At 41.1% G+C, this 10,114-nt stretch overlaps 1 protein-coding gene across 1 annotated transcript; it reads left to right on the forward strand.

The window, feature by feature from the left end:
* The first annotated feature begins 6,360 nt into the window (after positions 1-6,360).
* On the forward strand, positions 6,361-8,982 carry LOC127802198 (uncharacterized). Its single transcript, XM_052337905.1, has 2 exons — positions 6,361-6,500; positions 8,258-8,982. The coding sequence occupies exons 1-2, from the start codon at positions 6,407-6,409 to the stop codon at positions 8,980-8,982; spliced, it is 819 nt and encodes a 272-aa protein (XP_052193865.1). The 5' UTR covers positions 6,361-6,406.
* Positions 8,983-10,114: the final 1,132 nt, after the last annotated feature.

A 10,114-nucleotide genomic window follows, 5' to 3' on the forward strand; every position in this document is an offset into this window, starting at 1 on the left:
TTGCCCATAGATCACACAAATTATTAATTACTATGCCATGTCATCATTTTTTTTTTCAATTCCTCTGACTCTAAAATCGTCTTGCCAGATTACTATGACATTTCCCCCATTTGTAATCAAAAATTTAATTTCCATTTAATTTCCTCAAACAAATCATGTTAAAGACATAAATCGATCACCATATCATTTTCCAAATGATCATTACCCAAAATCCTCACGATTCCAATTTTATCAAATGAAAGTATCTCCAAAATTCCAATTAATCTCCCAAGATTCGAAATTTATCATTTGATACTACCAAGCTCCGATATTTACCAAGCTCTGATTATAACCAAGCTTTAATAATAACCAAGCTCTGATATCACCCTGTGACGCCCCGGCCCCTACTACCGGGTGCCACTATAATCCATGATACAACCCCGGCCTATCTTAAAGGAAAGTTATGCCCTGCCAACATAAAGTATTAAAATAATATGGGCGCCTTGGGTGGGGTCCAGGCTTCACCGCCTTCGAGCGGTCGAAAACTCGGGTTTAAAATGCATAAGCAATGGAAATTCACCCGATTCTCATACCCGATTAGGCCCTTAAAATGTAAATCTAATTTCAAATAAATAAATGCCATCATGCCCAATAAAATACTCCAATCATCAAGCATACCTTACAATTTTGACCACGACCGATCAGTTCACACACACTCTGAATTACTCATAGTGGGAACCTTAACTTGATCTTAGCCAAATTTCATTCAAATCGAAGCCGTCACCCATAGTTAAACACAAAGCATTTATATATTACATAAGTGACACAGGAATTCAACTCGCGTCCTCATTGTTTGCAATCACGGTTAATCGATGACTCTTCCACTAACATAGCCTTCCTTTCTTGGACCTTGAGCCATCTATTGGGTTAATGGGGGTAAAGAGATGACTTCAGGGACTCAATAAAGGCAATATGCAGTGTAGTAAATTAATAAGCATGACATCATAGATAAAAATGAAGTGCAGCACGCATGCAAGCCTGTCCACTGCACCTTGGTCTAGATTTTGGTGGCCCCACTGATTCCATTTAGGACCCCATCTGGAGACTCACACGGCCCAAATCCACAGCCTCATGCCTAGGCACTTCCTCAATGTCTTATGCAAGTCATGACAAATGTAAATTTACACACAAAGCATATTAAACCCTTACCCCGATCAATCTGGTGAAGAAATCAGAAAAACGTCCACACGATGTTGCCTTTTAAACTGCCATCTCATGTCTAAGTTCCTATTCTGAGCCTCTGGCAAGTTCCTCGAGCCCCAAATCAACTTCTAGAATTTTCCCAATTTTTCAGAAATTTTCAGTTATTTTTCCATATTTTTTTTCATTTTTCTTTTATTTCTTTTTCTTTTCTTTCTTCCCTCTTCTTCTTTCTTCTTCCTTCCTCCTTCTTTTTCCTCCTATGCGAGCACCAGTCCGGCTACACCCCACCACCGTGTGAGCCACCGCCACTGGCTTCCCACACACCTCCAGCCACCGGCCCCTGCCATTGCTGCAGGCCATCGATCGCAGCTCCGGGTCGCCCCGGCCACCATCGGTTGTAGCCTCCTACGCACAACAGCGCACTGCTGCCCGACCACCTCTTGCGGTGGCCATGGCTGCTACTGCCCTTAGCCTTTGCCACACTGCCACAACCGTCGCTTCCTTTCGCCAGCCATCGCCATGCGCCTCCATGTAAGCCACCGCAGTTGCTGCTGCCTCCCCCGCGAGCTACTGCTTCGTCGGCCATGGCAGCTTTTAGCACTACCTCCGGCCACCCTCGTGGCCTCACGATCTCCCAATCCTTGCTTCTCTCTTCTCTCGTGACCTCTCACTCTTGCAACTCTCTAATGAGAGAAATATTCGATTTTGGCCACTTAGGATGCTTGGCCTCCAAGCACACATTGCCTACATATAAATAAATATATATATTATACATTTATAGTTTATATAATTTATTATATAATAAAAATTACATATAAATCCATAAATTAGTTATTTTAAAGTTAGGGGTGTTACAATCTTTCTTCAAGAGGGTTTTTCCTTACCATAAGTGGTAATGAAATCACCCTTTTTGGGGTGACTAATTAAACATTGAAAGGTGAATGTCCGCCCCAAATTTAGTTGTCTGAAGGCTTTTATAGAATTGAATGTTGAAATACCAAAATCAATTAGAATGCAAATTACCTCATAGTTGTCTATCATGATTATCCCAATGATGGTGTCTTTGTAGGATAATGTGATGTTTTAAGATCTTTCTCCATAAAGGTGATTACAAGCCTTTGCTTTGTCCATGGTTTCATAGTTGCTACCAAGACTTTGCCAATAGAGGCTAAGTGTTTTACCCTCGATCTTTCACTTATTAGGGGTCCTTAAAGGATCCTATAGTTGGTCCCTACATCCTCAGCTGGTTCCATAGTTCTTCTTGTTCTAATTGTATTTCTTTCCTACTATTCGTCAAAGGGCTAAAAGGTTGAACATCAAATTTCCTATAGTATCCTCACTGAATGAAAAATTCTATTTCTTTCTTTAGCTCATGACATTTATTTGTTCGGTGTCTCTTTTGTCTATGAAACTGACAATAATTGGTCATGTCTACTTTCATGCCTTTACATTTAATTGGTATTAGCTAATTGATTCACCTATCACTACTGATTTCTACAAGGACTTTAGATAGAGGCTTATCAAGGGAGGTGAAAGATATTGACCCTCGGTCTTGAGGCTTCTGAAGTTCAAACTTCCATATTTTGAACCTTTCCCATGGGCATGAGCATTCGACGCATCGCTTATCCTTTGGGGATGATTGTTCATAGGTGACATTGGCCTTTTCCTTTGCATACATATATTATTAGGTAGGATTACATATTATTGGCCTTCGTAGGGTCGTAGTACACTAAAAGGGGAGTTTGTAGGTTCAAACGGAAGTCAAATCGGAGTTAAAATGAAAGAGTTATGGCCGTTTTAATTTTGGGTTGCAAAATAGAGAAGGGGTAGCGCGTGGCCACCCTTCCGGGGGCCCGTGAGGGCTCATCCGATCTCTGTTTAGCCTGAAATTTTTACCGTTGTTCTCCTATTTTAATTACCTACAACCCTGTATAAAATATTCAAGGTTTGGTTTACCTAAATCCATGATTTCTGCAGAAACAGCCCCTAGTGCAAGAAACTGGGCTGTAAACCGTGCTATCGAAGGGAAAACGATCAAGGTGAGTGGTTCTTGTGCATGCTTCCTATTGATCCATCTTAGTTCCATTTGTGAGTGGTTATTGTGCATGCTTCCTATTGATCCATCTTAGTTCCATTTGTGAGTGATTCTCATGCATGCTTCCTCTAAATCATTCTTGGTTTCATTTGTGAGAGGTTCTTATGCATGCTCCTTGATTCCTATTGATCACTCTTGGTTTCCACTTGTGGATGGTTGTTGCTTACATCTCATGTTTTCCTATTTTCGAGCATTTCTTTCCTATTTTGTTTGATCATGGAGTTTGTTGTTGTGGTTCGTCGATGGGATTAAACATGACTACTCTTGCTCGTAGCTTATGGATTGCAAATTGTATTTTCCTTGGTTTGTGCACCGTGCCTACAGGTCGTGCCTACTTGATAATCCTTAGTTGTACATATTCCTTCTGCTTTGTCTTCAACATGTTGTTTGGTGATGGTTGCTATTGGTGGATCGCGAACTTGTTGGCTGCTTGTTGGGAACATCACGAGGATCGGGGTAGTAATCCCATGCCCAGAGGTGGGGCCGTGCCTAGAGGTGGGGCTGAGGGGTTGGACCACGATCCCGTGCCTGCAGGTGGGGCTGAGATGTTTCACACAAGTGCCAACGGGCATAGTGGTGGCTCGTAATCCTGTGCCTAGAGGTGGGGCCGTGCCTAGAGGTGGGGCTGAGGGATTGGACCACAACCACATGCGTAGAGGTGGGGCTTAGCTTGGAGGTGAGGCTGTGAGGTTTGACATAAGTGCTGGAAGGGATGATGGTGACTCGAGGAGGTTTTATTTTGATATGGTCTTGGAAGGTTTATACTTAATTCTGCTTGTTTCCTGGCATAACTGCATATTGCTCTTGCATGCACTGTTTCTTTCTTTCTTACCACTCACTTAGATATCATTATCTAACTTGGGTGTTTCTTACCCCTGGGGCATTCATCGTCCCAGCTTTGTCAGAAGTGTCAAGCGTTACAAGTTCCAGGTTAAAGCGTGAGCAAGGAGGTGGAGCTTCACTAGCTTTGGGATCTTGGATTCATTATGTACCCTGTAACCGAAGTAATATATTGTGAATAGCAGTTAGGGTACTCAAAGTTTGTAATAAAAGGATGCCCTACAGTTGTACTGCATTAATAAGTTGTGTCTTTCCAGAGTGTTAAGAGTCTTTTACATTTCTTGTACCTGGTAATGAAATCTAGTGGAAACCCATTTTATTTAGCTTTGGTTAAGCTCGCAGGTTCGATCCAATGCTTCCGTTGGTAAGGGTTTCCATAACGCCTGTAGGTGAAGTTAGCTTGTATTTGATATCATAATGGTATTTGAAAAAGTGGGGCGTTACAGTTGGTATCAGAGCTAGAATTTGTGATTTTGATTTAAGATTTGAGCTAACTAACCTTGAGGATGTTTTGATCTACGGCAGGAGTGGATTTGAAACCGAAGAGGAATGATTTTTGCGAGAGTAAGAAACGTATGTACAAAATGGGTTGGATTCAGGTTTGGGTTTAATATTGAGTATGGTCTTGATCTAGATTGATATGTCTAATATTTTGGGTACTTTAGTTAGAGGGCATGATGGGACTCCTAGATGAACTCGAAGAATGATTGTTATTTCTATTTTTACGAGACTGAGGATTATGTGTATGTACACATATGGAAATGGTCTATGTATAACTGAAACGGATAGTATATCATGATTATGAGGTTGACAAATGTTACTAACCATTGAGGAGCCTTGATGGCAGGATAGGTTACGTGTTACTGGAGGATATTCTTGGTAATCACAATAGTGGTATGTGGTATCTTGAGGTATGCTTGGTGTTATGTTGGTTTTACTAATCTTGAGTTTTGGTAACAAGATAGGTTACACGTTGATCGAGGTAACTGTTGGAAATGTATGCCCTAAAGACACGTTTTGTTTAATTTATGGCAATGATGTTTCTTTTATTCAGTTTATGGCACATATATTATTTGCATTTAATTGTTGGAAAGGTGTCCATGCTATTAAGTAAGTGATTCATGTGATGGGTCGTTCTTCACAGTTAGGCATGAATCATGGGTACTTAATAAGCAAGAAAATATAACTCTTGATCTTTTGATAGAACTGGGCATTCTATCATGATAAGATCATTGTGCAATAGATCCTAATGGAGGATGGCTTGCCTTAGCCAGTAAACAGTCCGTTTACTCTAATTGTACAAGCGCATTTGGAATGCGTAGAGTGGACCTGTGATAGAAGCTAATGACAAAGTACTAATTATCATGGAGCTAGTCTATCACTGCTACTACGTGGACGAGTACTCTAATACTTGAGTATTAGTTGGTGGTCTAGTGAACCTAGAGCTATATTCTTAGATTCATTGCAGGTGAGGTCTATCAAAGATCAATATCCTTTTGAGTTGGGAGTATGGTTTCTAATTAGCTAAGACAGACTAATACAAGATAGTTTCTGTGATTCACCCCCTTGTGATTGTCCAAGAATAATCGAATAATCCAGGGCCCTGGGAACGTGACTTATGAGTGTGTGCTTCTGGGTAGCTCCCAATGATAAGCAAGTACATTCGAGTAGTCACGGATTATTGGACTAGTGATCTAAGGATGGTAGAAGTCATTTAGAAAGGTGTTAGTACATTATTCCTTTCTAAATGATGGGTGTTACGCAGAGGGGTATTTTCGTCATTACACTAGTAGGTCAAAGACATGGCATATGCAAAATTATTCGTGGGGTCAGTGTTACCATATGGTGATAGTTGGAACACTTAGAATGACAAAATATAGCTACTAGGTAGCAGGGATATTTTGGTCATTTTAGCAGCCGTGAATAATTTGTCTTTTGGTCCCCGGGGTAGCTCGATGTAACTCATGTATTTTTTAATACATTTGGCTTGTTGGATGAATTACATTGAGAGAGAATTATTTTATTTAGAATGGTCCATTGGGCTAAAATAAAATAATAATTCATTAGGGTCTTAATTAATTAATTGGGCTAACCCAATTAGAAAATTAATTAAAAGATCTTGGCCCATTAGGGTTTGGCCCACTAGGGTTTTTAACCCTAGGGTTCTCCCTATATATATCTCTCTTTAGTTGTTTTTTCATCTAAGTCGTTTTTCATTCTTCTTCACCGAAGAGAGGCCACGAGTTCGAGTCATACTCCGGAAGATCGAAAGGGGGCGTTTGAGTTCTGATGCGACGGAGCCGAAGGCTAGCAGGACAGCCGTCGTCTCCTCCACACGAAGAAGCTCCCATCGCTCCATTCCGTCCGGTAATCCGCCGTAAAAGTAAGTCTCCTAGACTCTAACCAATACGAGGATCGTTTTTATTTTAAAACACTTCCGTTGCATGCTTTTGATCCTCGTTCATGATCCTACAAGTGGTATCAGAGCCACGGTTTTGTTGGTTTGAATCTAGGAGCATGCCTAGGATTAAAATCGGAAAAAGGGTGGTTCCTTTTACTGTTTAAATGCTGTTTTTTTCTGCGTTTATGGATCCTTCCAAGAATGGTTTTAGATGCCTTGTAAACCTCATGAGTGGAGGTATAGGATGTTGTAATCTGTTGTGTTTATTCAAATAGATTCAATGTAAACCTCGCGGTTGGGGTATAGGCGAATGTACAACCAGTTTTAATGGTTGATTTTTCCAGCTTTATTTTTCTGTAATGCTGATCATCCGAACAGAACAAGAGGGCCGTTTTTCCCTATTCGGTTGGTGCTGTTCGTGATGCAAAACAGGATGCGTTTTCGGCCAGAATGGGCAGCGCTGTTTTGGAACAGATTGCGGTTTCAAAAGCCAGCATTCAGCCATCGGTTGGACAGGCTGAACGTGATGGAAGAATCGGCCAGATCTGGCTTCGGCTAAGGGCTTGAATCGATCATCACGAGAGATCAGTTTTTGGATGTTCCATGGAGCGGGCGGCGGCTGAAGCGAGCAGCTCTTTCGGCTAGGGTTTTCTTTTGCATGATGCGTTTTTGGCGAGCTGATCGGGCTTCGGCGGGCTTCGCCCCCCCCCCCAACCTCAAAGTTAGCATCTAGGTGTTTTATTTGAAAACCATTCTTGGAGGTTAAATTATTTGCAATTAGATTATCTTTGTGATATGTTGCATGAAAATAATTAGTAAAAGGATGGAACCACCTTAGGATTAAACAAGACCACATTTAATGTTTATTTCATGTGATGTTTAATCAATTATATGGTCACTTAGGAATAATGAATAGAAAAGCATGTAACTTGTTTATTGTGCTTTTTCAATTGTGATCATATGTGGAGTTAATTCACGAAAACGTTTTATTAAACCAAATGATGAAATTAGTTTACAAGTTTACTTTTTCAAAGGATTCATCCCTTGGTATAGAAAGTAAATGTAGACTTAGATATTTCATAATAAGGTTTAAATTTGGGTTAATTAATCAAGAGAAAAATTAACTTATGGTTTACTCTCTCAAAGTTTTTTATCCTTGGATTAGAGAGTGTTTTCAAGTTTAGATATTTTTCTAAGTATTAATGGAATCCAAAAGGAAAAACGTTTTTAATCAAAACCCTTATTTTAAAAGATTAAGTGGGAGAGGGGTTCCAACGACCCCATGGCTTCCTCCACACCTTTAATTAGAGATCGTGGATGCCCTCGTGTCATTCTGAGCATGACCCCCTATAGGATGGGTATTCCATAAGGATCTAGATCTAATGGTAAAGGTATAACTAAAACCTAGGATATGTGTTGTTATCGGCCGGCCTATCGTTGGAGGTAATAATGCAAGATTATCCGTAGGGAATGTGAGATAGTGGCCGCCCTATCGACGGAACTATTCTCTAGATCATCTCCTATTCAGGAAGTTTAGTTTGTGGTGGTTATACACTTAACTTAGAGAATTATCAACCTCCCTATCGGAGCTCTGTTAGTTCTTCTAAGAGCCAAATGACATATTATTGATAATAGTTTAAGGGAAATCTATTTTCAAGACATAATATGAGCTTATGTGCAAAAATAATTGTTTTATATGTGCCTTGTCTAAACGTCTTATTTTTCCATAAATTGTACAGGAATGTCTGGTGGAGGTTCTTTCAGTCCCCTTGCTATGATCCTCAAGGATTCTAAGCTGGATGGGGGTAATTATGTTGACTGGAAGAGGAAGTTGAACATAGTACTCACAGCTGAGGGGTACAAGTATGTTCTAACTGACCCCTGTCCTGTAATTGGGAGAAACTCCACTGATGAGGAGCGCCAGGCAGAGGCGGAATGGAAGCAGGCCGACGAGATGGCACGATGCTACATGTTGGCTTCCATGTCCGATGTGCTTCAATCGAAGCATGAGCATACGCCCACTGCTTATGATATTGATCTGTCATTGCGCACCATGTTCGCTGATAAGAGCCGGCCCGCAAGGCAGGAAGCTCTTAAGGCGATCATGACCACCAGGATGGCTGAGGGGGCATCAGTTCGAGAGCACATGCTCAAGATGATTGCTTACTTCGAGGAAGCTGAGGTCTTGGGAGCGACGATAGATGCTGAGAGTCAGGTAGACATGGTCTTGGAGACTTTGCCAGATTCATACTCGCAGTTCAAATTGAACTATAACATGAATAAATTAGAGATGAATCTAGTGGAGCTTATGAAAGAGCTCCAAGCGGCAGAGAAGATCATGAAGCCTACCTCAAAGGCTCTAGCTATTCATTCTGCATCTTCTCCTAGAGTTGGCCCTAAAGCCAAGAACTTCAAGAAGAAGAAGGGTCAGAACAAAGCAGGGGGCAAGCCCAAACCGCCCTGAGCTAGTCAGGCCGATGCCAAGCCCAAAGGCAAGTGCTTCAAATGTGGGCAGAAAGGACACTGGAAAAAGGATTGTCCTGCCCTCAAGGTGAAAGCACCAGGTATTGCTCTTTACTTAGAATCCATCAGTTTGGTAGGATCTTCATCCTCTTGGATAGTTGATTCAGGATCCACTGATCATGTCTGTAACTCTTTGCAGGGGTTCAGAAAGACAAGGACTCTACTTGAAGGAGAGCATGGAATGCTGGTAGCTAGTGGAGCTCGAGTGTGGGCTGAAGCAGTGGGAGTTTTACATTTGTTTTTTGATTCTAATAGGATTTTAATTTTGAAAGATGTTTTATACGTTCCTGCCTTGAGACAGAATTTAATTTCAGTTTCTAAATTGATTTCTTATGGTTATTCTGTTTCGTTCCATTCTGGTGTCACTATCAGTAGAAATGGACAGGTTATTTGTTCAGGCAACGTATTTGGGAATCTTTATTATATTAATCCTATTAAAAGTCAAATAAACAACTCTGAGACTGAACCAGTTAATAAGAAGAGAACATTATCATCTAATGACTCTTATCTATGGCACTTGAGATTAGGGCACATCAATCCTAATCGGATTCAGAGGCTAATCCATGATGGGCCCTTGGGCTCATTGAGATTGGAAGAATGGCCTCAGTGTGAATCATGCCTAATGGGCAAAATGACCAAAAGGCCATTTACTCAGAAGGCAGGTAGAGCCAAAGACATATTAGAGTTAGTTCACAGTGATGTTTGTGGTCCAATGTCTACACCTGCTAGAGGAGGTTACGAGTACTTCATCACATTTACGGATGACCACACTCGTTTTGGTTATATTTATCTGATGAGGCGCAAGTCTGATTCTTTTGATAAATTCAAAGAGTTTAAGGCTGAAGTGGAGCGCCAAACAGGTAAATTGATCAAAATTTTGAGGTCAGACCGTGGTGGAGAGTACCTTCTCGGAGAGTTTAAGGACTACTTAGTACATCACGGTATAGTTTCTCAATTGACTGCGCCTGGGACCCCCCAGCAGAACGGAGTCAGTGAGAGAAGGAACAGGACTCTAATGGAGATGGTCAGAAGCATGATGAGCCATGCATCTCTTCCTATTTCCTTTTGGGGAT

This window comes from Diospyros lotus, chromosome 5 (genome assembly GCF_014633365.1).
Source record: "Diospyros lotus cultivar Yz01 chromosome 5, ASM1463336v1, whole genome shotgun sequence".
In the NCBI taxonomy this organism is placed as follows: Eukaryota; Viridiplantae; Streptophyta; class Magnoliopsida; order Ericales; family Ebenaceae; genus Diospyros; species Diospyros lotus.